This window comes from Galendromus occidentalis, unplaced genomic scaffold, assembly GCF_000255335.2.
Source record: "Galendromus occidentalis unplaced genomic scaffold, Mocc_1.1 scf7180000076440, whole genome shotgun sequence".
Lineage (NCBI taxonomy): Eukaryota > Metazoa > Arthropoda > Arachnida > Mesostigmata > Phytoseiidae > Galendromus > Galendromus occidentalis.
Window position 1 is genome coordinate 366,953 of NW_003804429.1, and position 27,371 is coordinate 394,323.

The window sequence follows — 27,371 nt, forward strand, 5'->3', positions numbered from 1 at the left end:
CTCCATGTGGGAATCAGCTGAGATCCAAAAATCGGATTGTCTAAACAATTAGCAGCATCATCATCGCTATCTTTCGAAAGTAACGAACCGACCGAAGGTAAGAAGATGCGACCATGTGTTTGTTTTACGGCGCGGTGCTGCAACCGGCTCTTCTACAGGAACCTTGGGTTAGTGCCGTCCCCGCCGTCAAAGCACTTTTGGTTGGACGCACGGCTTGAAGCGATGCTGTTCACCGACAGATGGCTCTGACAGCAACAGTCGTTGGGATTTCTCTCTCGTTCGCGTCTATTCGTATAACTGACAACAACGGTAACGGACCCGCGCGACGTTGCCCGAAGGGAGAAGAGCAGTCCAAAGAGCAGCAACAACATCGCCGCGCCGACTGACACTAGCATTTCGAACGGTGGCGGTAGTCACCGACTAGTGGTTACAGCACCAAGAGCGGGGCTGTCTTTTTTTATAACATTCTAGTGGTTTCTGCTTCCGTGTGCGGAGCTCGTGAACGAAAGTGTGAGAACAAGTGAAAACTCTGGGATACTGTGTTTCCGCAGGATTTTAGAGAGACCCATCGAATTTGACTTTGGATCGGTGGGTACGTAACGAGCTTGCCCACTCCGATAACACAGGGATCTGGAGTCGGTTCTCCATCCTCAACTCGGGCCGTGGCCATCATTCGAAATGTCTGTCCTCGGGCTGGCTGTTTCTGTTGCGGGGGAAATTCATCCTCCATGATCCGGGAGCATCCGGTGACGAGAGGCAGAGTTTATTCAAGCGCGCGCGCCAACCAGAAATATCGCAATTCAATTGTGATGTGAGTTCGTGGTGTCTCCCGAATGAATAGCAAGCCGTCATCTGCATACGAGTCGCTTACGCACATGCGACGCGAACTTGTCGGGGCCATGGGAGCCGCTTGCAACTTCTACAGCGCGTCCTGACTCGAATCGTTCGCTAGCCCGCGATCCAGGTGTGGCTTGTCTTTCTGCGACGATCCGCCCGGGAGTGGCGATTCATGGAGCTTGCCTGCTCGCTGGCTGGCTGCATTGGAAGATCTGGAAGGCTGTCGGCCCTTGAATTGTTTCTCTTTAAATACGACCGAGCTCTCTCGTTCGATTCGACCGTCAAGCAGAGCTGTAGCAGTTTTCCCGATGTGTTGCGTAAGTTGGAATCTCGGGAGCATATGCGCGAAGCGAATGATTGCCGGGCTGTGTCATTCTCTCATTATTATTACGAACGGGATAATTGAGAGCAAAAGGGAATCCCAATCGAGAGAAGGGCAACCCCGTTGTCCATGATGGAAAAAGTGTCACCCTTCTTGGCGGCGTTGAGCTGCCTCAATAGCGTGAGAGAAACGACGATGAGAGTAAACCGGTAACGGAAATCCAGAGATGTCGGTTTTGCAAGTGGACACTTAGTGAGGGAAGCGCATAATGAATCCGTTGGGTGAACATTGGACGGGAGAAATGATCCTGTTGCGTTCAAAAAAAAGTGCCGCCCTCATCTCCAACGGTCGCATATTGCTATCTTTCAAACAAGCGAGAAGGTTTCGCTCATTCGCAGGGCCCCGATACATGGAGCGGTCAAATGGATTTCGCAATTCTTAATCTTCTAATGTTGTCGATCAAATTGATGATGATGACCACGGCGCGGAGCGAGTCGCGAACCTTGCTGCCTTAAGCTCGATATCGGAATCCACGAACAATGCACTAGATTTGTCGGAAAATAGATAACTTTCCAGGCTTCTAATCGCGAGTGTTTCCCCTTAGGCCTGAGGACGAGGACCGAGCATCGACGGAGGAGTCGGAGTTATGGGAAACTTCGAGGAGTAAACCACTACACACCGAGGACGTTGAGACTCGATTCACTTCAGTATCTGTTTGAAAGATATTCAAGATGAATTCCGGGAGTGTGACCCAGTTCAAGGACGCTTTCTGGGTGAGTTTCTTGCCTCTCTTCCGACTAGCGTTTACTGACTATTGAGAGCTATCAGCCCCTCGGTTGTTCAGTCGGAGAAATCGAAGAAGATAGGGAACACTCGTCACTAGGCTGCTTCAATTGTAGACAGCTCCGTTGTTCGCTGTTACATGAAACGGTTCCCGGAGTGTTATTGCGGAGACGCGACGTGAATGGGTCTGATCTTGGCGATGATCTTTCCTTTGCTCAGTTTCTTCGATATCTAGGAACGCAGGAAAGAAGCCCCAAATAAATTTCCGAAAACACACTTTCAAACGGTGCGTGTCTGTCAAAGCGCTCGTGTACATTGTCTACGAATACGAAAGCATCAGGAAATTGATCAGCTGATAAGGTAGATCTCCGCCGAGAAGCAGCAGCTGGATCTAGATTTGATTCACACCGGCTGCTGTTGACCCCTGAACCGGCGACGTTATGGCTAGAAATGTATACCGTGGCGTTTCCTTCCTCTTTCAAGCGGTGGACCTTGGTTTCCACTTTATTGTGGCCATTCATCATGGGCGGGGAAACGCTCGCTAGCCAGTCGACCGGGTAGCTGACTAGGCAATGCTCCTACATCGGAATATGGGCGTCACACCACTTGGGTAAATAAGAAACCAATTGACAGTCGTGCTCTAAGATTGCGTTGGAAACTCTCGGGCAGAGTTTGCGATTCTTAGGAGTCTTCAATTCGAAAATCGTAACATGTGCTTCGGAACGGAGAAACATCATCGAACTCACTACTATCGTGACGAATCAACGACACAGCGTTCGACCTGAGAAAATGTCAGCCCTCCTTCTCGGTCTCGAAATCCAGAGCCGGTCTGAACATTATGGAAAATAGAACGATATCTCGAAGATTGCATTCGCTCAAAGACTGTGGCCTTTAAAAAACTCGGGTTGAGTCTCCCGAGGATAGGGGGAGTTTCGAGCGAGGTTGAAGGGCTTGAGTCATTCTCATACCCACATTGAGTACGGGACCACTCACTTAGTTGCGAGGCCACAGCGGCTTAGCGAATTCGACGTGATGACCCATGCAGTCAGATCGGAAGAGATCTGAAGTGGGGTTCTGAGCTATGCCGACACAGCTCCGGGCTCCAAGGGGAAGAAGCTTGTCGCATATATAATATATGAAAGTCTCGCAATATCTGGTATTTCACCGCCTCCCGATAGCCGCTAGCAATAGTCGGGTACTTTTAGCGCTAACGCCTCCGACAAAAGATGATTCGTCGCCCGACTGCTAAAAACGGCCCCGGCGGAAGTCTCTTGGCGGAACAACACTCTAACAAAAAGTGTTGCTCTTTCGGGGGATTTTTTCGTAGCGACTCTCGGCGATTCCCGGGATGGACCCCGTTTCCACCTCGTGGACATGCCTCCGATGGATGCCGGCCTAATTGAAGAGGCGAACAGAATTGGTTGAGTGAAGGAGTCTGAAATCTCTTGTGGCTCTATCGATTATGTCGGTCGCAAGCGGTGGGAAACTTGGACTTCAAACATCGTCGACTCCTGTTCCGCGTCATCGGCGGAGATCTCCAATGTCTTCGTATAGAATCTTCCATGAATTGTCATGGGAGATCTTCACAGAGCGAAAGTCTGCTGCGGAACTTCTCATCTGAGACTCGTTTCCGAATTTCATGATGATAATTGACTCGGCGACGTTTTTCCGGATCCAACGATAGATAGCCTATGATTCGATCTTGCGGTGGCATCGATCGGATCCCACTTAATCGTAGGATCCCCAGCTGATGTGAGAGAAACGATTCGACTCCGGTGTCGGAATCGATTCCGTTCAAGGGTGTCTATATCCGGCCGGCAGACATCGCGAATCGCTGATTATCACCGCGAAGCTGCGATTGTCTCTGCCACCTGACAGACTTGGTCGACATTTCGGTCAACGCGACGATGCCGTTCTTGAGAAAAATCTTCAACATTCTGCAGCCGCCGCCGTCGTCTTCATCATCATTATGCTCATCTGACGGTGAGAGCTGGTCGGGGAAAGAAAACGGAGAACCTGCCGAGCCGAAAGAAGGAATCTCAGCTCAGTTGATGATATGTGAAAAAAATTGTCGTTTGTTTAGCGATGCGAAACTGCCAGCCCGGAATCGCGACGAGTGATCGGTGCCCCGTGCGAAAACCACCGCTGAAGCAGGCAATGATTTCAATTTATTTCCAAGCCGCGAGCAGGGTCGCGAGCCTGAGTGATACTCCTGATAGTTTTTGGACAAGCGTCACGATCACCTATCAGTATCGAAATTACGATTCGGTGTGCTTCGACGTCGCGCGCGTGAAGAATTCGTTGTGGGAGAGGGAATTGAATCTCATTCGGCGCGGAAGTGTCTAGAAATCTCACTTTTGTGAAGGGTCTTGCAAGCAGCCAGCCGTTTCGCCTAGCAAGCGCAAAACCGAAGCCGTATTGTTGGAGAAGCGATCTGTTCTCAGGTAATGGATGTCGCGAGTCGTACCGTCTTTTCTTAGCGGAATCGAGAGTCTACCTCTGAGTTTGCGGTCTGTCGACGAAGACAGAAGGGAAGGAAAAATATCACGAGCTTGAAGGCTTTTTCCGGAGCGAGAATCGCTTCCGACTCTCTCTTCGGCTGTCCTATGAATTCCTGAACGACGAGGATGTAGGTTCACTGACAGCAAGACTCGCTTCCTTCCGTCAATTCTACGAATCGAGCCTAGGGTCCGGTCGGCGACTCGCTTATCCGCGTACAAGGCTCCATTCTTCGAGGGTCGAAAAATCGTGGCGGCGTCCCTCGGTCGGAAACGACGAGTCTTTCTTTTGACTCAAGATTTCCAATGGAGTCATGTCCAGCTTTAGTGCGAATTCTCCGTTTCCGATCACCATCATGGCTTCAAGGGTCTGGAAGGCCAAACCCCGACTCTCGAACCCTTTGCTCGCCCAGGTGCGTTAGAAGGACGCATACCTGGATCAGAATTCCCGGAGCTCACTGGCAGCGAGCTCTTCCAGCATATGACCGGAGTTCCCGTTCAATGGACTGTTTTTTTTCGGATCGAATCCGTAATTTCTCTGGTCCCCGATAGGAACGATGTATGCAGCTCATGTTTTTTTCATCGCGGACGTTGGACCAATCGTTGAACAGATGTATACTCACCGGGGCTCAGATCTGGGCGATGACCAGCTGGCCGTAGACCACGTTTTCGCCCTTTCGACAAACTTACGACTAAGTTGACTCGATGAGAACGTCTCCGAAGCACAGTGCTAGGTTTCATGTCTCGATAGGAGCTTTTTCGCGTTCTGGTCGAGCGTTGGCCTCAGCCAGCTCCTTCTCGACCACTCCGGACTACCCGTTCGGAATATCTTGTCGCAACCTATATTATGAAATATCGCTCTACGGATTCGAGCCTCTCCCGCGGGGGCTGAGATGAAATGAGCCTTTCCACGGAGCTCCGAGGGTGACACACCGGGAGGGGCCTCTTAGCGCCAGCTTCTGAACTTCGGGCCGATAGCTTCATTGTCCGAGGAGAATGTTTTCACAAATAGACAATTCTCAGTCGGCATGTTTCAAAAGAAAAAAATCGTGGCGGGATTGTTGCTCTCGGAGGGTTTCCTTCGCATTCGGAACAATCGAGAACACGCGAGCTCATTGTTTCCAGTAGGGTGAATTTTCTAGACAATTTCTAATGATCTTTTGTTCTGGACTAACTTCTGAGCACCGCTCCGTGTCTTCTGATTTCCAACCCGATCATGGCGTGGCGAAGTCGTTTCTGAATACGGAGTACTGATCTGCAGTCTACTCTCTCTCGAGCTCAAGATGGATCCGCGATGCTCGAATCACTCCATCGAGCTCACATCTGTTCCATGATTCGTGATCCTCAAAGTCCTTGGACCCTTCAATTCAAGAAGTTCTTTCCTCCCTTCGTAAATAGTGGAATGCTCCTTTCGAAAGCTCAAATATAACATCTGTGGTATCGCTGGCCATCCGCTGATCGAGCTGTTGACATTATTGGGTAGGCGGCCGATGGCCAGCAGGTGTTTCTGGTGCCCTTTGATGTGTCCGTTTCGCTGAGCGAGCGTCCACGCTTAATATTCGGCTCCACGGAACGATATCTGTAATCCGACTGGCTCAGATCAGGTCATCCCCTCAGAAGAATTGTCGTCCTCACTCGAAGCAGTAAAAGCATCGAAGGGAAAATCCGATTCGAATCTTCGGAAACTTGGACATTGATGGCGCGAATCACTCATGGTCAGATTCGCCGCTCTTGTTAGCACAAAATCGGGGTGATTCCCAATCGATGGTGAATCGAGATGCCGATTTCCATCGGTCGGGAAAAATTCTGTTGACACTCCTCACGATACCGCCAGTGGGTCGGGGGAGGGGGCATCTGATGCCATGAGATTCTGGAAGGCATTAAAATATTCATTCCATATGCAGGGTCCGAATGGATTTGACGAACTTCGAAAGATCGTAAGGCAAGGCTCGGAGTTCACCAAAGAAATAGCAAATATCCTCAGCGAAAGGTGAGCAATCGCATCTTCAGGAAATCTTCTAGTCTCCCCCTTTTTCACACGAGTGAGGCACTCACAATCAGCTGCGTTTTCGATCCCCGAGAAGCTTTCGTTGGTGTCCGGAGCGATCTTTCAACCATTGTATATCCAAGTTTGCCCACCCCTGCAAGCGTGGATATCCGCGCACTAGGAAGCTTGATGGACGAGGTCTTTTCTTAGTTCGGAGGTCATTAAATTATATAACGTGACGGCTCGCTTGGGACATCCTCTCACGCACCTTCTCGACGACTAACCGTTTCTCACAGCTCCGCTGCTGACAGCAGCCTGTTCAGGTGTCCATTTGAAGGGAGGGATTTCTCATGCGACCGACAAGATCTCTGTAGACAGAAACTCCGGTACTCACTAATGAATAGACGCGATGAGGTCGCTGGAGCCTCAGGGAGAGTCCGAACCCCGCACCTCGAGTCAGGGACTGCTTCATTCCTAGTTGTTTCAAGCGAAAAGTGAATGATTTGCTCCTCTGCCGTGATGACCATTCTTATCGAGTAGTTTGCATTGTCGCATTCAGCGCTTATCCAGGTAAATTCATCGGTATCATGGAAGTCGGAAGTCGCGTCGAAAAGCCAATGCTGCGGCTTGTGCTGCTGAGCGGATCTATTGCATCCAAGCCTTCAGTGGCGGGTCTGTCGAGGTGCACAACCTTCCCGCATCGGCGCGACAAAATACTCAGAACTCCAATCAGGAGTGTTTGGCCAGAGACAACGTCCAAATCTGAACATTTCCGTGAGGGACTTCGGTTTTTCCCGAGAAGAATGTCTCTCTGAGAGCGCAGGAGCTCTAGTAGAGCTTGAAGTCCGCGATCTGGTCTCGACCTCCTGGTCTCGTCTGGAAAATCTTCGTTAATATTGGAGGGATCTCTCGCCATCCGATCAGTGGGCAGCATCGTATCGCAGCTCTCGCGGATTCACACTCGTTCTCGCTTGAAAAGTTGATGAAGATTTGAGTTATCGGAGGCCATGGGATGGGGCAGAACTGAAGATGGGGGCGAACATCAGGCGCCATTCATACGCGATGTTCCGGCATATTGAATCGTTTTGCCCAACGCGTGACAACCTGAAAGCGCCGATCGAATGACGTCGGAATAGCGAATCACAGAACTAATGATGGCATCGCGGAGCACTGGGGAATCCGATTCAGGTACACTCTTCGGCCGGGGCCACGGCTCAGGGCCAGTTGGGACTAGAACAGTCGCTTCGGCTCTTCGATCCAGGTATCAACCGGGTCCGTCCTAGAGATTCCCGACCGCGGCAACATCGTCACCGTCGAGGCCACGAGCCCGATCTGTCCTTGTCCGGACCCTCTCTGCCTTCCGATGAACCCTACGAGACCCCCAGACCGAGTGTTTCGATTCCTGGCGTTGGCTCCACGCCATCAAGACAACTTCAAAACTCATGGATGATCATTCAATCAACGATGAATGCTCCACAGAATAAATTATGTGTCCCGGGCTTCAGAAAAATAGGCCATACTCGATTCGGATCGACTGGAGCCAGGGGTGGATGCTTTTCGAGCCGAGCAGAAACGGCGTCAAATTTCCACTCTGGACGCTTCCGAATGATATTTACTGTCCGACGGTCTCGCCGCATCGGCTCTGTGCTGCAATCGATACCCTTGACGCCGACGACTCTCTCACTAGCAACGATATGTGTGAACCCAGATGATGAGTATAGAGGTGCGATGGGGATATTGTTTTCGCCTTACGATTCCATCGGCAGATATATGAATGGAATAAAATATGAATCTAATAAAAGAGCCAAATGAATAGCTTCTTCTAGGATCCATATTCCGATGGAAACTCGATCTGAAGTCCCGTTTCGAGCTGGAGAAAATTCAAGCGCGACACTTTTTTCTAGGTCTGAACTTGAAACACATTACGCTAAAAGTCTCTTCAAGCTCGCAGTCAAACTGAGCAAAGCCGCAAAAGATAATTTCGGGTGAGTCGAACTTTGCTCTATTTTCGTGAACGATAATTTGTTCCTCAAAGGCCCCAAACGAAGCGTCCCTAATAATAGGCGTCCCTAAGCGCTAGCCAATAATCACCGATGGGTTTCGCTCTGTAGGTCGAGTGCGAACGCGTGGTGCAATGTTTCCGTCCAGATGGAAGTTGAGGCCGAGACCCATCGGTTCGTATCAATTCTCAGACATGGTCAAGCTTTCGGAACTCTATCATGAACTCCGGTAGATGAATGTTGATTTTCTGCCCAATTTCCCCAGAGCGTTCTCCCTGTCGTTGACGGAGGAGGTGGTCAAACCTGTGCGACATCTCTGTGAGAACCAGGCTAAAACTCGGAAAAACGTGAGTACATGCATATCTTGAAGAAACAGGGGTCATGAGCTCGGACCCGACCAACCCTCTCCCTCTGTGTCAGGCACCTTTCAGAAATCTTCAGAAAATAATTTAGTCGTTCCAAACCGCTCTAGCTCATGACGGCGGGTTCTTGTCTTCCTTCTTGGGCTCTTGGTTTTGAAGATGTTGCGTCGGGTGAGAACCTTCAGCCACTCACGGTTGTTGTCCGCTTCGCGAACGACGCACCCCTCCGTGGAAAACGAGCACATTTTTAACGGAGCTTTGGCATCGCGGAAAGGTTCTCGTCTCTTTGACTCAGACACGGAGGACCTCCGGATTCGTCGTGGCAGGCGCCAGATATTTCTGAGTGTTTGAATTTTCAAATATTTCGAATTAGATCGATCCGTGATGAGGGTTGTTGGTAAAAAAATACCGGCTCTGTTTCTCACCCGGCGGGCTTCCCCGAATGACGGCTATTCCCATACGATCGTTCCCAACCGCGAATAGAGGATTTCGGACAGGCAAATGAACGAACGAAGGAACCAACGAGCCTTCACGCGCGAATCATTCGATTGACGTAGTCAGAGAAGGCTGTGTGATATAAACTTCAATAACATTGCATTTCCGAAAGATTGCAAAGCCCTGATATCGTGATCGCTTTCGGCTGTGACGGGTCCCGGACTGTGTTCCGTCGACGCCGTAACGATTGACGTGCAGAGAATTAAATTCGATAGAGCATCATTGTGTCGTATCTAAGCGGGACACCGTTTTCGGATCGTTTTGCAGTTAGAAAACGGGGTAGACAAGAAACAGAAGGCATTCCAAGACAAACGAGCTGAGGAGCTCAAATTCAAGAGACAGACTTATCAGAATCAGCGGGACGTGGAACGACTCCATCGGGACGTCGAAAGCACCTCAACTGAAAAAGAACTCGCCAAAATGCAGGCCAAAAAAGCAAAGGCCGAGGAAAGCCTCGTGAAGTCAGACGTTTTATATTACCAAAGCTGCCTGGCGTAAGTTTCCGCATGAACCCCCTGAAGAAGAGGTCATTGCTTTCCTCATCACTCATTCTTCCTCTGATGAATATCATCGCTGAATCGTGATCATAGGAATCCATTTGCCGGAAATTTTTCCAAGTGTCCCGAAAGCGATGCTGGGTGGCGGGACTCATTCAATCTGAACTTCCAGTGCTGAGAGGAGCAGACAGGAGTGGGAAGCTTCCATGTATGACTGCGCGCGAAGCTTCGAACTCATGGAGAAGGATCGATTGACTGGTCTCGTTGAAGCCGTACAGAGGTATACGTTCAGCCTATCTCTAGTCGGTCCTGCAACATCCAGTTGCGTGGAGAGGCTGGAGCGGAGTACAGGGAACGTCAGCCCCGCGAACGACATCCTGGAAATCGTTCGACGCAAAGGCACAGCACCGAACGTCCCAGAGCAGCACCTTCCGGATTTCTTCGTGAGTTCCGTAATTTCATCATCGAGCCGGGTTTCACTTGATGCTCTCGGTCCATGGTCATGCGTCCCCCGAGCTTAACATCGAATCTTATCTCCCACAGGCTGAGGATCTCTCAAATCAGATGCAATTGGATAGGCGGAAGGAGTCCCTCGAGAAATTTCTCATGATGATCATGAGGGATCTCGAAATGGAACGGAAGGGCCGAGAGGGCGTGGAGAGCCTGGCCAGGGTGTTCCAGGAAACACCGCGCTTCGGTGATGAAGGAGCTCAGGCCGATGTGCGAGAGAAGTTACGGCAGCTCAAGCAGACGTTGGCCTTCCTCGAAGCGACACGGTATAAAATCCAATGCGTGCTTCTGAGTCTAGACGGTCAACTACGTCCCTCCCATCCGCTGAGCGCCCACATCGAACAGCACAGGGACAAGCAGGGTCATCCGCAGAGTATTTTGAAGATACCGACGTGGATCGCCAGAGGTGGACTCGACGCCGAACGAACGGACTCACAGAACTCCGATAATTCAGAAGGTGGGGAAGCTCCGTCCGATAATATTCACGGTGATCCTCCTCGAATCCTACCGAGAGGATCCTCTCCGATCGGAATATTCACCCCGTGACGTTTTCTAATATTTCTAGGCATCCATTCAGGGGAATCAGACGTCGTTGTGAACAGCGCGTACGGATCGGATTTTGAAGATGGTCAGTGGAGAGACGTGATTCGATTTTGCATGAATCTCGAATACAGTGAAAGCTCGTTATAACGACCCCCATTACAACGAATTTCTCGGTACAACGAACAAGGAATTTCTCCTCCTTTGGCCAGCTCGCCATAGAGATGGTGTTCAGCGGCATTCGTTACAGCGAAAACTCGGTACAACGAACTAGTTTCGTCGGTCCCTTCTTGTTCGTAGTAACGAGCTTTTACTGCAATAGAAATGCGGGCAGCGCAGGGTGGAGAGGTGTGATTCTTCTAACCTATCCTTTTCCGCAGAAGGGGAATTCTCCGAGGACGAGCTGACCGAAGTTCCGAACCGAATGTCCGACAACCCCATCTACGAGAGCAATTTCCCGCGTCCCAGCAGCATTAGCTCGCTGAAGTCACAGTCGTCCAAGGGGCGACCGCCCCAGAACTCAGAATCGTTCTCTCAATGTAAAGTTTTATATGATTTCGATGCCACAGAATCCGGGGAGCTCTCACTCAAACAGGGCGACATAGTCACGGTCATCCGAAAGAGCGAAGATGGTTGGTGGTTCGGAGAGACTCTGAAAGCAGGAATCCTCCGTCGAGGCCATTTCCCGGCAACCTACGTCGAAGACGCTCACGTATGAAACGAAGGAATCGAGCTGGCCCTCCAACTGCAATAATGTGATTTCTGCTCGAATTCCGAATAAACATAGTGACGAGTCGGGTCATTATTCGTACTAGCTGTGCCCGACTATGGAAAAATCCGAAGCATAGGTAGTGCCCATGCAGCAGGTGGGGCCGCGGGACAGATTGGACTCTCGCGCCCGGCTCGGATGCCGGGACGCTTCTCAAGGAGGATGCTGCGTACGGAATCTAAGCAGCTGTAGCACTCGGCTGCGCTCGCCTGATAATTGCAGTCGGAGAGGCTTCCTTCCACGATCTTGGTCTGCCCACACCTGTTCGTCGCAACCTCCGTTCGCTCAAGGAACGGGGCTTCGGGCGGCGTCAAATAGTTCTACAGATTCGTTTGTCAAGACTGCTGTAGGGCTTCGCGAAGACATCGGCTTGTGGCGAGTCGCCGGATCGTGGTAGAGTCGAGCGTGAATTCGCAGAATCGAGCTAGGATAGAGACCTGATAGTGAATCTGGCATTAGAAACTCTTCTATCGATTGGCGTGCTCGGAGCTTGCGGTCGGATCAAGCAGAATATTTGTAGTCAATGGAGTCCGGTAATCGGGGGGAAAAACCCTCGGTTATGGAAATCAAATAATTCTGTGATTCTATAAGCACGCCTCTCCCTCTGGGGGAGGTGGGTTGATTTTTCTTTCGATTCCTCCGACGGAACGATCAAGAACAGCAGGCTCTGATCGAATCCGAACCGATTGTCGTAGTCATTGGTAAGCCGCAATCGTCGAGCGTCGCGTCAGAAACTCCGCGCCGGCCGGGGCCATCATCCCCGCATCTTGAACGCCGCACAGTGGGGCAGAATGCGAAAATAGGTTGAAAAAATTATTTTGCTGTTTTTTTCAAATCGTCCAAGCTCACCGATAAGGGGGTGATGATGAGGGCGACCAACCCTCGGAGTCGGCGGGATGGATTCGAGGCGGGCCGTAATGATGTAATCTCAGGGTAATGATGGGGTTTTGACCGAGCCACTTGGCGTTCTTCTCCAAAAAAATTGTACGACTACGACAACTTCCGTTGTATCTCCGGCGTAAGATGGATGCGTGTTTACTCAAAGATCGTCTTAATGATGGGGAGTCCTCAATCTCGAGTTCCACTCGGGCTAACAAAACCTTCTCGAGGAGATCTAAGTTCCTCCCATTCTCGCAAGCCTGCCAATCATCGAAAAATTCGAAGCGAGACACTTTGATTTGTACACCTGCGAGAGATTCCAGGACTCAACTTCTGCATCGAAAAAGCAGGGTTTGAGAACTGAATCGGGAAGAGGAGAGATCGGAGAGCATTTTTCAGCTTCTCCCTGGAGGAAGACTCAGGAAGAGCGTGTACTTCTACCTATGTGAAAGTTGACACATATCCCGAAGAAATGACAAGTCTTCATGAAATTCACTAGGTATCTTAAAGATCTCATATTGTCCCCGGATGTTGCATTGAACATTCATCTCGACTCAATCAAGCTCACTGGCAAGTTCTTTCTCCAAATCGACAGCTGATCTCGTTTTTTCCGCGGAGCACTCCAACGACCACTTCAACGTCTGGATCGGGAGGTGTTCTCAGGGTCACTTCAGCTGTTCGTTACGCACTCGTGGATCAAAATATTGACAAGATTGATGTGCCTCCCGAGTTTCAAGGAGTCGATGAGGATGTTCGTCGCTCAAAAAGCGGAATCGCTGACTTGAATTTTTTCCTCCTATTTTCGCATTCTGCCCCACTGTGCGCCGCATGATAGGGCGCGTTTTCCCGCGGAGGGAAGAAGATAGTTCGAATGGAACTCAAGCCGGAGAGCGAACCGATTAAGCGTACTTTTCTCATTGGCGTCGGGTCCCTCCTCCCGCGGAGAGAGCAAACCAACCGGCGAATCCGGATACACTGGAAATGCAAATGTTCTTCGACAATTACGCACTTCCGATGACCTCTCGCCACGCTGGCGCACCGGGCTACGAAAAACAACGCGAGATGTTTTCGATGGCTGAGAGCCATCTCTCACCGGACGTGTTCCAAAATTCTGTCCGAGCTAGATCAAGCGGCATCCGAACGAAAAATCTTGTCGCATCGAAAGACGGCAAGGGAACGCTCTCTCCCGTTCGAAACTCCCCGGCAGAGCTCGCTTCAGAGGTCGATAGAGAGATAAAAAATCGAAGAGCACGGATCAATCTTGACAGCTTCTCGCTGTAGGGCGCACGTCTCGATGTGCTGAGAGATCAGCTCATACTCTCAGCTCATATTCCGAATCACTTTCCCTGGCGGAGGCCGTCTTCACATTAATCGGAGTCCGCCGACGGATCTTGAATATTGTGATCGGCTCATTCCGACGTTGACGAGAACTTCCGATTGAGGGGAAGCTGCAATTTTCTGACTTCTGTTGAATGATTACTTCAGGTGTAGTCAAGTGGTAAAACCGACCGACGCCGGTTTGAGAGAGGGAAGCACCAAGGTCTCTGAACGCACTTTGCTCAGTCAGTCGTTCGGCGCGGCTCATGCTGGATGGGATTCATCTCGAGAAGATCTGAAATTACTGGCTGTGAGAACAGAGGACTCAACAGATCCGCTTCTCTCCGAGGGAACACATCGAGCAGAGGGCCCTGCCGTCTCCCAACACATGAACCTCACGGGTTTTCACTGAAAACCCCCTGAAGAGTTACGGTCGCAATGACGGTCCTCGTCGAGCTCCTGCTGAGTCCCATGAAGTTCTTGAGGTTTCTTCACTACGTGAGCAAACTGGTCGGGAAGAAAGGAGGCTTGCTCAGCTTCGTGCTGTTCGTTCTAGTCAACTCGTACAAACTCAGTGATTTCTGCAACGAAGTACAGTGGTGAGAAGAATGAACCTGCACCGACGCCCCGGGCTGCGTCCTTAGGAATGATTCCGCCTCTCCCTTCCGCTATATCCGAACGGCAGTGATTTCGATCTTGAATTTTATTCAAATGTTCTTGGATGCTTGTTATTTGACAATGAATGATGATACAGAAAACCGCGACGTGTTTTCAATCAGCTGATCGCAAGAAGATCTATGCTCTTCGAGCTCGATCATGGAATGGGCTTCAAGGAAGAGAGAGCTGCAGGATTGTTTTTCTAGCTTCGCTGATCTTCGCAGGGTTGCAAAAGTGAAAACGGAAGGGCTTCGATCCCGATCGCGTGAATCTTTGGAAACCACCACCCGACGGAAATTCAGTGCGCAGATGCTCCGGCTACGATTTGGAGATTCGGAATCGGGTGTTTTTTCGAAGCTCAGGGTCCTGCCGCTAGCAGCTCAGTCAAGGCACGAGGTCTCCGCAGTGGGGGAAGCTTGCTGTAGGACTTCCTCCAGAGTGCTCCAAGGCATTCCTGGTATAATCGCCGCATCTTTCCGCTCTAGCTTTCAGCGGCGTACTGCGAGACCATGACACGGAGGTGCGAGCAAAGCAGGCACGTGCTCTGATACGGGACAGTGATTTCAAAACAAGGCGGTTGTTTTGAGAGATCAATCTACTCGCAATCAGTGTCGCAATGGAGTAGATCACATATCTAATGGAGACACATCGTACAAAGTCCGCGTATGGAATCACTATTCGACTCATAATAATTACCGGCGCCCCTCTCTCACACCACTAAATGAATCTGCTCCGACTCGAGGGCTAGTCGCGCCCCATCGATCCGATACGCCCCATCGATCCGATGCTAGATCCAGTACTCCCATATCCGCAAAATCCAGAAGTCCCAATCGTATCATATTCTGCGAAATCATCCAACGCCCGAAATACAGAAGGGTTCCAAGCTGTACGATTGCCTGGTAGGTTCGCTCGAAGCTCCATAATATCAATGTTTTTCGTTTTTTTTAGTATACCCGTTCTTCTTGTTGGCGAAACATAAATTATCAAAGCGACACTCGAAACTTTGTCAATTAAGATCAGCGATCGAGAATCTCAGCTATGGGGAATGTAATTGTTCTTGTCTACCGCTCTTTGTCGTGAATCCATTCAATGGCCTGTCATACCAACCGTCAACGAGATTTTGTCGAATATCGAGCGAAGGGTCTCGCTGCTCTGGCTTCTAGACACAGACAGCTTTGATTGTCTCCACATGCGAATTTATTCCCTTCCGCGAGCTCTCATTGCCGACTACGACCATTTTCTCGAGGGGACCTTATCGAATCAGTGCCGTGACGGAAACAACAGAGTTTGCCCGTTTTGCGTTTATTTAAGCTTGCTTCCGACTTGAATCGACGTTTCCGATTGAAGAGATCATCAAATGCTGATTGATGGTCTCGGAAACGCTCCTTTAGACGAGGAACGAGAAGGGTTTCTGTACTGGCTTCGCGAATTACACTCCTATCTATTTCAGTGTCGTCCCATCACGAATGAAACATTGAGTTTCTTATCGCCTCTATTGGTCTTAGCTCGTTGTTATCCGTCGATCCATGGACGTAAGCGAACTTGCCTTGCCACGAGTTGCGCCACTCGCACTCATTTCACTTCGTCACATACTATAGTAGAGGGGAGAAGCGGTTTTTGGAAAGGGGTACTGCGGAGACCTTGCTTTCTCGAGTGTCCAGGCGACGCTCCGGCTGAAATAATTCGAGTGCTCACGCTTCTTCTCGGAGTCGACGGGTCGACAGCCGCTGGCAACATGACCAAGGATACTCTGGTCCTGAAAGAGTTGGAGATCACGCCGAACCGGGCCATCACGCCAGAATGGCGTAAGAAGGCTTACTGTGAGCTCGGGGAGAGCGATGAAGTGCGGAAAGCGTCGCTTTCGGAGTTCAAACAGCTCGTGCAGGAGCTGCCAGATTGTGTTCCACGACTAGAGGAGGACTTTCTCGTGCGTTTCCTCCGCGCGAAGAAATACGACCAAGAGAAGGCCCTGAAGATGTACAAGAATTTCTTCAAGGTTCGCTTACTCGACCCGAAAATCTACTCTCCAGTGGGCAAAGGCCCGAAGGACGTCGTGGAACTGTACAAACTCAATGTGGGTTTTCTGCTGAAACATCGGAATCCGATCAATGGAGCTTGTGTCATCGTTTGGCAGTTCGGACAGTGGACCCCCGAGACAGGATATGACTTGAGTCACATCTACACCCCTACGATTTACGCGGTCGAATTGGCTCTGCGGGATCCCGAGGTTCAGCTCAATGGATTCATGTTCTTGATCAACTTCATAAACATGGAGTGGCGGTTTCTGAAAGTTTTCGGGCTCAACGCCGTGCGGGTGAGTTTTCTGTGTGACTATAGCCGCGTAATCTCGCGATGAACCCGACATCGACGAATGCATCGGGGACAACAAAAACTGAAGGTCGATGCTTTCCCTTGGAGCACATGGTCCATCTTGAAAACGTGACACCGAGGATCAAAAGCGCTGTGACAAGGAAGCGGTGACATGTTGTATTGCGATACCGCCTTGGGCCTTCGCGGCCATTTCTCCGATCTTCCGGCCTTGATCACGACCTCCGATGGGTCGGTGTTCCCGTATTTCCCAAGTTCAACTGATTTCTCAAACCTGTACATTGTAGCTCTCGGGCTTCCCGCACTTCTCTGCGCGGACGGCGGGTAGGACTGACGTCCCCTCGCCTGTCGCTACGACCTGCACTTGTGGCGCTGACTGGAGAATGATGGAGCAGCTCCCATTAAGGAACTGAGGGGTGGAGTACATCCTGAATGGCGCAGTATCGGGGCCCATCTTTACAGCACGAGTGGATCGAGATCGGTGACACACCATGTACATGCTACGCCACTCATGCGTGTACAACAAGTAAACTTGCTCCGACCGGCAAGTCTGGCAATCGAAGAGAGTTTCACCAAGGAGCCTCGTGAAATTCCGGGCTCAATGGAATCGTCATTAAGTTTTCCCGACCTTCGCCTTCTTTACGGGAGTCAAATTCATGCTTTACGCTAATTCGGCGCGTTGAGGCAGGGATCGAGCACGACCTCAGGATTGTCGCGTGAGGCGCGCGTTCTGTGTTTTGATCCGGGAGAGTCTTCACCGGTCCATGTGAGCACCCAGGCCTCGTGGGCTCGAAATGCAACTTTTCCATCTGATCAGCATCCGCAAGACTTGAACCAGACACCCAGTGGGTGGAAAACGGAAGATTTAGAGCCCACCCGGCCTCGCGATATCGGTGAGGGCAGCGTTTTCCGACTGCGAGTCCATGAGATAATCGAGATGCCGCATCTAAAACTCTCGAGATTCATATCTGCTCTGCAACAAGGTCGTCTCGTTCGAGTCTCGAGTTTAAGGACGTTTTCGCTCGCTCTAGGTTGACCAAATTTCATTTCGACCATCTCGGCTCCCTCGATTACAAGTTCAAGGCTTTGTTCGCCAAGGACCTGGCTCAAGAGCCCCCTCCTCGAGAGCGGTAGAGTCTATCTCGAGTCAATATCCTACGCTTTCGAGTCGATGTCGTAATTACTGATGGTCGACCACCTTCTCCGAGCATTTTCTGTGCGACTCGCGCGTTGCCATCGATTCGCGCTCACAGTCGTCTTTGATCTGATGCGATCCTGTGCCAACGAAGATTTTCTGTGTTCTTGTACGGTCTGCCCGAGACTCGAGTTATCGAGCTTTGGATGGGAGCCGAGCTCGCTTACGCTCGGGCGATGAACGAAACAAAAATATCATACCCCGGCGAGTCGTTGTCAGAGCGTACAGTATTTCGCAAAACCCTCTAGGGCAACCTACCATGGAGGTATGCCAGCGTTCCCTGGCGACGCGCCCCGAGTCTTCCGTCGATCTCTTCGGAAAGTCTGGAAAACACCGAGTTGCTCCTCGCTGTCGACTGTCTCCGTCAAGGATGGACTCTGTGTTCTGGATCTCGAAATCTCGTTCACTCGCGATTTCGAGCTATGCTCTCGATTTGAGAAGCTCCAGAACCTGACAGGCGATACAGTCGTATCAAGATCGTGAGCGCTCTCAAAAAAGACTCGAAGAGACCTTCTTATTGCTCTCATCTCCGAAGTCTCGGGATGATCTTGAGTTGAGCTTCGGCTTCTCGAACACGACCCCGCGTGACCCGCCGCGCCGTTCCATCTTTGGAACTCTGAAATCATACGTCGATAATTCGCTATCATCCGACGATCTCTCGTTGGTGGGTACTGCGTAAATTCTCGGTTGGTCGCCGCTTTCAAGGTCACCTGTTCTGCAGAGAATCCTTTCTTGCTTTTGATTGTCGTTTCCGCTGCCGCACAGGGTATGTGCGACATCCTATCGACCCTCCGAATCATTTTCGATTATTTCCGATTTTAACCCTCCACCACGAGTCACCCTGAGCGGAGTCCTCGACGATCCGCCACCTAAAATCAACAGAGAATCAACATAGCCATCCATTCCGTGCGGAAATCCCTCGATTATTCGTTCGGAATCGCGACTTGTTCACGGAGAATTAGATCAATTCAACTTTTTCTGCGTCCATTCATTCCTCTTGGTAGATCTCTCGACGAAGATCGGTCCCGACTCCGTTCCGAACGATCACGATATGAAGCTTCCCGAACTCTTTCCACGCTAATCGTCATTCAGTCGCCGCTCGGCGTCTTCTTCTGAATCCATCTACATGCCCCGGCTCTCGGAAAGCGTCTGAGTATCGGAGCGCATTCTCCACTCATGAATTCATCCTTATGCCGCCGCTCACCAGTTCCCTGATCTCCGACGGCGTCACGCATGCCGCGTGGAAACTTGGACGTCGCTCCTCCCTGCTTTCCGATGATGAGTTCCATATCTTTCGCACGAAGGGGATTATTCTGGGACTCAGCTAAGCTTAGAGCGACGTCCTTCGATCTGCTCGTACCGGGGGCGAGGATTCGGATTCCTCCAAACCGATGATACGCAGGATAAACAATCGTGCCCATCAGGAGAATTCGATAGGTCGCCGGAAACGGGATGAAAATCATTTTTCTCCGCAGGCCTTGATCAACACGGCTCAGGACGGATACCCCGCTCGTTTCAAAGGTGCTCATATTGTGAACCACAGCCCATTGTGGAACATAGTCTGGGGAATGGGACGACCATTCCTGTCGTACAAGCTGCGCGACAGGTAATCGCACGAAATTCCATCATTAAATGAGAACTCCAATTAGTCTCCGTGCGACCGACATTCAGCACGTGAGCGTACAGGTATATGTATTCTAATGAGCGTTTTCTCTGCTCGTTCAGGGTTCATCTACACGGATCGGATATGTCCTCCCTGCACAGACACATCGATAAATCCATCTTGCCGTCTGACTTCGATGGCGATCAGCCACCAATGAGCTCAGATTGGTTCACGAAAGAGCTGTATGAACAGCATGACGACTTCGTGAAGAACTCGTATTACGGTTATGGCGTGAATAACAAAGACGTCCAGAGTTAGCTCTCAAGATGATCCTATCACGCTGACCGGTGTGTTCGATCAGGAGGTTTTTGGCGAGAGCTTGACCGCATCGGACCCGATCTGGAGGCGGCAGGACTATCACTTCGACGGAAATCGATATATTCAAAAAGCTAATCTCTCGGCACGAATTGCTCAAAATCCCGGATTCTCTGTATTTTCTGCAAGTGCCTCGCAAGGCGCACTCATGTTTTGAGAATGCAGCTAGTCACCGGCGAGTGTTGGGAGGTATCGAGCGGAGCTCACCTCGGATGGATAAGAATTCTCACTCACTAACGACCGATCGAATTCGAGTTGGACGGCGGTATGATGGGACTGTGATTAGTTTTTGGACAAGAAGTTTCGAAAACTCCGTCACACGAAGGAAATCCTCAATCCAATAAAGAATAAGAGTCATTTCTGAGGATGATCTTGACTGGAGAGTGCTGATATGACCCCCAAGGCTTCTATTCTATGCTGAATCTGATAACTCGTTTATTGTTTGGGGGTTATCGATTGAAGGGCAAAATTTCGGGGGACCGATGTTTTTATTGCGATCGACTCAGTCTGATCCCCAGAGAGGGATGCATAGTAATAATAACACATCAGACCTGCAACATTTTCTTCCTATCCCGCGAGGCGTTCTTCTTACGCTTCTTTTCGAGATACTTGTCTAGCTTGCCGGTCTTCTTCAGCTCCTTGTACTTGCTGATGAGCTCGGCTTTCTTGCGATCTTTTTTGTTCATGTATTTCACCTCTTGCCCAGACTCTCTAGCTTCCTTCAAGAAACTCGAATACTTCTGGTCGATATCAGTTCGCAGTCTCCGTTGTGTTTGCGTGACTTCACGAGACCGAATCTTCTGAAGCAGCTTCTGCGCTTTGCGGTGCTCATCGAGATCGTACGTGCCCTCAGCAAGCTTCTCTTCCAGCTCCTGTTTCTCCTTACGCCTGCAGAAAGAGGCATCACGTATCGTAGGATTCGATCGATCGCGATTCGAACATGCGTCAAGTGAGGCGCCACCTAAGCCTTGCAGTTCGACTCTCGAATTTTCCAGTATACTTATGCTTGAAGAAGCTCACCTAATATCATCCAGGAAGGAGTATTCGCGATGACGTTGTCTCATCCGGTGCTCAGCCTTGATCTTGTTTCTCGATTGAACCTCGTCAAAGCCTTCTTCGAAGCGGGGATCAGCACGAACTTTTTTCTTCACGGCAAATATATTTCTCGCTCCCGAGACTGGAATTTTCGAGCTGATCTCCCTTGGACGGTTCTTGTTCTCCCGTCTAAATTTCTGGAATCCGAAGGAGAGGATCCGTGAAGTGATCGCATAGGACAGAGGCAGACCTCAAGAGTGCGTCAAGGAACCGCATATCCGGACCATGGCGCACCGGAATCATGTTGACAAAAGAAAACTCGAGGAGTTCCGTGACATAAAATGCGTCATCTAGTAGACGATAGAGAAAACTAACCTTTCTCCGCGTTTTGCTTTTTCCGACGTCTTCCAGACCTATCGCGGTCTTATACGTCCGGAGACCCACAGAGTCTTTGAGCGAGAGAATTTGCTCTAGACTCTGTCCCTTGAGATCGGCGTCTAGTCCCTCCTCGGGTAATTCTCCTTGTTGATACCCTTGATCGTCTTCGTCCTCAGTGAAGTCACTTTGCGATTGATTCGAAGAATCTTCATCATATCCTGCAGCCATCACCGATTGCTTCGAAGGTAACTGCCGATTAGTTTAAAGATCCGATCGGTGGGAGGTAAATCTACGAACTGACGAACGGACTATTTCTTCTCTGATGAAGGTGGCTGCCTTTCCTTCTCTGTTCCTGGAAAGGTCCTCAATGAGTTTCTGCGGATCTAGTGACTCGCGTGTTCGTTCTTCTCAGACTGTTTTTCGACTATGTAGTGAGTTTCGTTACTGTTGTACGTCGCGAGCATGATAGATCTCGCCGAATCAATAAGCGAACCTCACCTAGTATGTCCGCCTCGATTTCCCACAAATTGATCTTGTGCTCTTCAACTGCTTTCTTCACACAGCCTGTATAATTCTGGAATATCTCCTTACACGGATCTCGCAAGTCTCCCTTGAGGAAACCGTCAGAAAACCATGCGTTGAAACACTCCTCGTAGCGTTTCTTTAGGTCGTTACAATTTTGATCGAGGCTGTTCATTGGGTTCTCCTTCCAGAGTTCTGTTTTCGTCCTATCAGCGCGGAAGGGGTTCCCTAACTCGGCAGAGTCTGTCAATATCTCTGCATAGAAAAGAGAGTGAATAATTATTCCAATGCCATCATAACAGCTCTGAGAGGAGTCTGCACATGTGATCCTCCTGAGCGGATTGCGCAGGATGCAATTCCAAGAATGTCCCCGTAATGCGCCGCTACGACATCAGACCATGAGCCGGCCAAGATCGCTGTTTGGCAAAAGATAGCTGTCTTACCGCACAAATAAGGTCCCCGATCCCTCGGCATTCGTGGATCACATTAATGTGCCTCTTGCGTGGAGAAGGGCGCCGCCATGCTTGTGGGGAGGGTGCAAGTAAACGGCGCCATTTTTGAACGACCCAAGCGGTGATCACTCCTGACTTCCGAAGGGACGTCAAACGGTTTTTCGGGACGCTCCCCTCCGACATTGATGATCGATGCTAAGGAGACTCATGGACCCCGAGGCTGAATCTGTTCTCCCTGAAGGCTCCTCATGAGATGGCTCGGAATCAATTTCCCCAAGAAACCCGCTGGTGACGGACGTATGACTCCTGAAAACGCCAGGGGCTAAGGGCTCTGGCTTCTGGCCTCCGCCGACTCGTATCATTCGGCTCGGATGAGCTAATTATAGGATGGGGAAGATTCACAACTTTCCTCAGATGAAATTTATGCTTACGTCCCACCGACAGTGAGAGTTCGGAACGATTCGAGCTCGTTAGCATGGCCGCTCGGGAATTTCTGAAAGACATCCTGAAATCTCAAGGAAGCGACTATCGAAGAGCAGTTTCATGAGGTGATCAATCGGCATCCGGGCAAGACATTCGCAGTTTCCGAGGCAAAACGAGACGCTCGAGGGTTTCCAAACATCTTCTGGATTCCGCCGTCGAGGAGCTTTTCCAATTGTAGCTGCCCGCCCGAGATACTGGACATGAATGAACCGAGCGGCGGGTTCTCCTTGTCTCGGCACCATCGATCGCAGATGATATAAGAAGATGATACATCCATGTGATGAAGATTCAATAGTTCTGGTTTTATTCAAGAAGATCGGGAGCTCATCTCAGTCACTTCGACAGCTCGCGATGGTTTTCTCGTTAAGATCCGCTCTCAGTGAATTCTCACGGTCCCTAGAAGCTTTATGAACATCTCGAACTCGCAAGATCTGCCGTAAAATCCACAATCTACTCGTCTCGTGCGCCGAGTAGTGAGGGTTGAGCCCACCCCGAGCGGTTTTCGAGCGGTCCCCTCTGAGCTCTCCGAACAAAGGAGCTCACAGAATGCTCTCTGAATAGTTTGTGGATTGCACCCGCTCGCTATTAGAGAAGACGACACTCTTGGGAGCGGGAGTTAAACCACCAAGGTATATACCGAGGACGTTTCGCGGCGGTAGACCTTCGACCGGTCTGTCGTTTCGAGCCAAAGTTGTTGGGTCACGTCGATCATCGGAGTCACCGCCGAAATACACAGAAGAAGTAGAGAAAACGGCTCCGGATTGATCCCCCAAGACTCCATCACCAAGCGAAAGTCATCTCTGTAATTGGAGAGATGAACGATTTGTAGCACTCACGCTTCGAAGTTGTAGACGGACCAAGGGTGGCAGTCCCAAAGGTCGAGGAAGCGGCTGTTTACACGAAGATGACCTCAAGCGATAATAAAGAAGCTCCGTATCTTTTGTGCACTCTTCTGCTCCAGTTACCTATCTGGAACTCGTTGAGCGCAAACTTCGCAATCGTTCATCTTCCTGATCTCTCTTCGCGTCAACGTCTCGGTGGAGCCAGCGGAATCAGGCCCCTAGTCGGCGAGTGTGACGGCACAGACAAGCTTTCGGGAGCTGAATCGACCAAGGATAATCAAAAAGGAGTCTCCCTACTGAGGTGAACAAACCTTTCTTCGAACAAATAATTCGTTATCAATAAGACGAATCCCACGGATGCACAGACGCACGTGATGAAATATCCCACGTACAACGGGATCCCTCGGAACGGAAGTCTGTCTTCGAAATCCAGGTCGAGACTTTGATACCGCGTTCGGGTATAGGAGTTTTTACGCAGTAGCTGGCGGCTTTCCGAACTCGGCATATTGACCTCTCGAGCTGGATCCTGAGCACTTCGAATTTCTCGCTCCGGGTATTTGTTGTGGTTTCTGTCCGCGTGGATGTAAGGTGGTCGGTACGACGCGTATCTCGACGATGATTCATACGCGTGCCGATGTTTTCTTGCGAGTCTCGTACCCGAGAAATAGAGCAGTGATCGCCGCGGGTAGAACGGTGGATGCTTTATGGTGACGCGGAGAGCTCGATGTGGCAGAGAGTTGACAGACTCTGAGAAATTGAGCACCCCAGATCAGCGTATCTGGAGAGTTGTTTCGAGGTTCCCGAGGGGTTCGCGTCAGGGCTTCCAGAAAGAATCAGACGCGTTTATCGCAGTGATTTCGCCGATCCGGAGCGGTCGCGATGCGAGCCGAAAGCAGACGGAGGAAAACTGAAGGAGGGCGGTCGAAGAAAGCGATTTCCCATGTTATCACTCTCATGGAGAGAAAGATCGGTGTATCCAATCGGTTCGGAGGGCATCCCCGCGAGCGACCGCGAGAGAATAATGCTGAGCATTCAGAGAACTCGATGAGATATTGCTCCGATGGAGCTCCCGCAATGAGAATGGGGAGGACGAAATTTCGGAGCCAACGAATATATCCCCAACTCTCTCAGGAAAGATTCGAATCCTCTCGATCTGGCGCTCCCGCCATGCTTGTCTGCCAAGATTGAGCCGGAAGCGTAACCATAATTATCTTCGGCACCTATCATAACCGCAGCCGCACTATGGAATCCCTTTCCATAAGTCGGAGCCGAGAGCAGGGACACAATCATCGTATCCGCGGAAAATTCGAATCAGTGTGCTTCGATTTCATGTGACAGATGACCGACAGATTCGTTAGAGATCAATGCGGTCTAAGGAAGATGGAGACTAGAAGGAATATGTGAGGCTAAGAAACGATGCAAAATGGGTGGATAGTGGAAGCGAAGCCTAGCGCTGAATCCGTGAGGAGTTTCCACTGCTATGAAGTGTGAGTATCCTCGGTTCAATCGATTTACGGATGCTGAGTTTGCTCTTCGATGGCGTTCGTTCCTTTTGTATTATATTTGTCCCGATATTTCCTGAGACGAGACCACCACCTGAGCCGGCGTTCCGTCAGGAATCCGCGGAGAGTGTCGACTTGATGAGCTCCGGGATTTCCTCCGAGCGAGAATACATTGCTGAGGGATATTTTCCCGTCTATTAAGAGCTAGATCAGAACTCCGACTGAGCTTGGACCTCGGTCGACGTAGTCTCACAAGAAAACGCGTTCGTAACCCACGGGGCGCTCCCATTGGTGGGAGATGCGGAGTCGCTCGCGGAACTCCTCATGGATATCGCAGCAGATTTCCGAGGGGAGATCGAGCTCCGCAAGATTCGCCTGATCTCGAGGAACCCTCATTGTCTTGTCGATGGAACACGCGATATCTTCCCGCTTCCATCTCTACAGACAGTGCTCTCATCGATAGAGCCTCGAGGAACTCCGGAAGTTCCGACGTCGTTCGCAGAGGGCAGTCAAAGGATTTCAATTGAAATACGGCGTTCGATCTCGTCGCTCGCGGGCGACTTGGATATGGTGTTGAAATCTTGCCCCGAATGAATGGTAGCTGAATTACGGCTGGTCGTACACCAGGAACGGGGAATATCGCGACAGCGCCCAGGGAAGGAGGAAATCTATTAACATTTCACGATATTGCGAGCCGCTATTGTTACGACGAGGATTCTGGGTGTATGAATGCGAATCGAACGCGACACAGAAGCGCTCTTCCGGACCTAGGTCCGATTTCGCGTCCGGAGATGCCTTTCACCGAGTCCTACACCGAGTTGAATTAATGCAGCTCAGTTCGGAAAAACTAAGCGCCTCTATTGATTCATATCTACCATCACTAGACTGGATCAAGAGTATAATTTGATTAATGATCTATATCAGCGATTTGAGACTCGCTCATCCGGTCTTCTTACGAGGAACATTGTTCTTCGCAGGCTTGAGCGCCTTTGTTGTAGGCCGGAGGACCCGGAAAGTACAAGTCAAATCTGGGGACACGATCATCATCGCTGCGGCGTTGTCGAACTCGTTGCAGTAATTCGGGGCGGAGAAGAGGGTAACGAGCGATCGATTGGCGAAGAACTCGTAACCGTCAGCGACGACCTGATGCGCTCGACAAACGAGATCAAGACCATTGTCATCCAGAAACCGTTGAAGCTATGGAGGATACGAAACGATTTAGAACCGCGCGGGTCGGGGGTGGGAATTCGATCGCAATGATTCGTGACACAGTCGAATGTTACAAACCGCGTCAGCTCCGAAAACATGGGAAACGCCGCGATCGTTGGGTGCGAAACCTCTGCCTTCGAACGGATCCGCCCACAACAGGTCGCAGGCGATCGTGTCTTCTGGGACGTCCCTCAAAGGTCGTCGAATATCACGGATATCATCGATGAGGGACATTTTCGGAGAAATCCCCCCGTGACAGCAGAATATCTTATCGCCCACGATCGCCGCCAACGGTAACCAAGCGAATAATTCATTGAATTTGTGGTAAACTTCGAGCGAATATCTGCGAGAAAGGGAACGAATTTCAATTATTTGGAAACCAATGATGATGGAAAGAATTCTCCGTCAGGCATCATCATAGAATATCGGGTGGTACTCAAATATTTTCATCGATCCGTCGATACGAGCTCTCACCTCACTCGACATTCCGATAAGAATCCGTATATGGCATTTATGCGCAACGTTTCGTGATTGCCTCGCAGCAAGAACACGTTGCCTGGGAACCGAATTTTGTATATGAGTAGGAGACAGAGAACTTCTATGGAGTTTCGACCGCGGTCGACGTAATCCCCGAGGAAGAGGTAGTTCGAGGCTGGAGGATGTTGGCCTTGATGCAGGATTCGGAGAAGGTCGTGGAATTGACCGTGGACGTCTCCGCAGATGTTCAGCGGTGGGTTGAGTTCCAGAAGAATGGGCTGCTGCTCGAATATCTGCGTGGCTTCGTCTATCAAGAAGAGAATCTCGTTCGGATTGATTTCGACCATTGGTGCCCGGGTCTTCCGAACTTCGAGTAGTCTCGACAGCAACTTATCTATGTCGATCGGTGGGGCCGCAGCCCCCGCTTCCAACCGATCTCGCAACCAATTAGCCATCGAGTCAATAGACTGAGAGAGCGGTCGTCTCGTTTTCGTTGTTTACCGAACGCATCCACAAA

At 50.5% G+C, this 27,371-nt stretch overlaps 4 protein-coding genes across 4 annotated transcripts; 2 read left to right on the forward strand and 2 right to left on the reverse strand.

The window, feature by feature from the left end:
- The first annotated feature begins 384 nt into the window (after positions 1–384).
- Nost (Nostrin) lies at positions 385–11,613 on the forward strand. The gene is made up of 11 exons (XM_029113232.1): positions 385–588; positions 1,764–1,932; positions 6,345–6,430; positions 8,332–8,412; positions 8,539–8,601; positions 8,693–8,774; positions 9,552–9,778; positions 9,954–10,224; positions 10,325–10,748; positions 10,857–10,919; positions 11,215–11,613. The coding sequence occupies exons 2-11, from the start codon at positions 1,891–1,893 to the stop codon at positions 11,547–11,549; spliced, it is 1,674 nt and encodes a 557-aa protein (XP_028969065.1). The 5' UTR covers positions 385–588; positions 1,764–1,890; the 3' UTR covers positions 11,550–11,613.
- A 4,506-nt stretch (positions 11,614–16,119) lies between these two features.
- LOC100899399 (alpha-tocopherol transfer protein-like) lies at positions 16,120–20,147 on the forward strand. The gene is made up of 3 exons (XM_003739209.1): positions 16,120–16,767; positions 19,452–19,582; positions 19,702–20,147. The coding sequence occupies exons 1-3, from the start codon at positions 16,189–16,191 to the stop codon at positions 19,895–19,897; spliced, it is 906 nt and encodes a 301-aa protein (XP_003739257.1). The 5' UTR covers positions 16,120–16,188; the 3' UTR covers positions 19,898–20,147.
- A 295-nt stretch (positions 20,148–20,442) lies between these two features.
- On the reverse strand, positions 20,443–22,145 carry LOC100899539 (ribosomal RNA processing protein 36 homolog). The gene is made up of 4 exons (XM_018642011.1): positions 21,866–22,145; positions 21,365–21,719; positions 20,975–21,186; positions 20,443–20,842 (listed from the first exon to the last, which is right to left on the reverse strand). The coding sequence occupies exons 2-4, from the start codon at positions 21,593–21,595 to the stop codon at positions 20,500–20,502; spliced, it is 786 nt and encodes a 261-aa protein (XP_018497527.1). The 5' UTR covers positions 21,596–21,719; positions 21,866–22,145; the 3' UTR covers positions 20,443–20,499.
- LOC100904116 (serine/threonine-protein phosphatase alpha-2 isoform-like) lies at positions 21,676–27,309 on the reverse strand. The gene is made up of 5 exons (XM_003739239.2): positions 26,852–27,309; positions 26,456–26,720; positions 26,125–26,365; positions 21,866–22,144; positions 21,676–21,719 (listed from the first exon to the last, which is right to left on the reverse strand). The coding sequence occupies exons 1-5, from the start codon at positions 27,307–27,309 to the stop codon at positions 21,676–21,678; spliced, it is 1,287 nt and encodes a 428-aa protein (XP_003739287.2).
- Positions 27,310–27,371: the final 62 nt, after the last annotated feature.

Bases quoted from the DNA above. Each gene is read 5' to 3' on its own strand.
- Nost (XM_029113232.1), top strand. From the start codon at position 1,891: ATGAATTCCGGGAGTGTGACCCAGTTCAAGGACGCTTTCTGG. The intron at 9,779-9,953 runs GTAAGTTTCCGC...CTGAACTTCCAG, and splicing joins TATTACCAAAGCTGCCTGGC to TGCTGAGAGGAGCAGACAGG. The intron at 10,920-11,214 runs GTCAGTGGAGAG...TTTCCGCAGAAG, and splicing joins CGGATCGGATTTTGAAGATG to GGGAATTCTCCGAGGACGAG.
- LOC100899399 (XM_003739209.1), top strand. From the start codon at position 16,189: ATGACCAAGGATACTCTGGTCCTGAAAGAGTTGGAGATCACGCCGAAC. The intron at 16,768-19,451 runs GTGAGTTTTCTG...TTTTCTCCGCAG, and splicing joins TCGGGCTCAACGCCGTGCGG to GCCTTGATCAACACGGCTCA. The intron at 19,583-19,701 runs GTAATCGCACGA...CTGCTCGTTCAG, and splicing joins TCGTACAAGCTGCGCGACAG to GGTTCATCTACACGGATCGG.
- LOC100899539 (XM_018642011.1), bottom strand. From the start codon at position 21,595: ATGGCTGCAGGATATGATGAAGATTCTTCGAATCAATCGCAAAGTGAC. The intron at 21,187-21,364 runs GTTAGTTTTCTC...TTCGGATTCCAG, and splicing joins AAAGCAAAACGCGGAGAAAG to AAATTTAGACGGGAGAACAA. The intron at 20,843-20,974 runs GTGAGCTTCTTC...CTCTTTCTGCAG, and splicing joins TCCTTCCTGGATGATATTAG to GCGTAAGGAGAAACAGGAGC.
- LOC100904116 (XM_003739239.2), bottom strand. From the start codon at position 27,309: ATGGCTAATTGGTTGCGAGATCGGTTGGAAGCGGGGGCTGCGGCCCCA. The intron at 26,721-26,851 runs GTGAGAGCTCGT...CCTTTCTCGCAG, and splicing joins TTATCGGAATGTCGAGTGAG to ATATTCGCTCGAAGTTTACC. The intron at 21,720-21,865 runs GTGAGGTTCGCT...GGACCTTTCCAG, and splicing joins AATCGAGGCGGACATACTAG to GAACAGAGAAGGAAAGGCAG.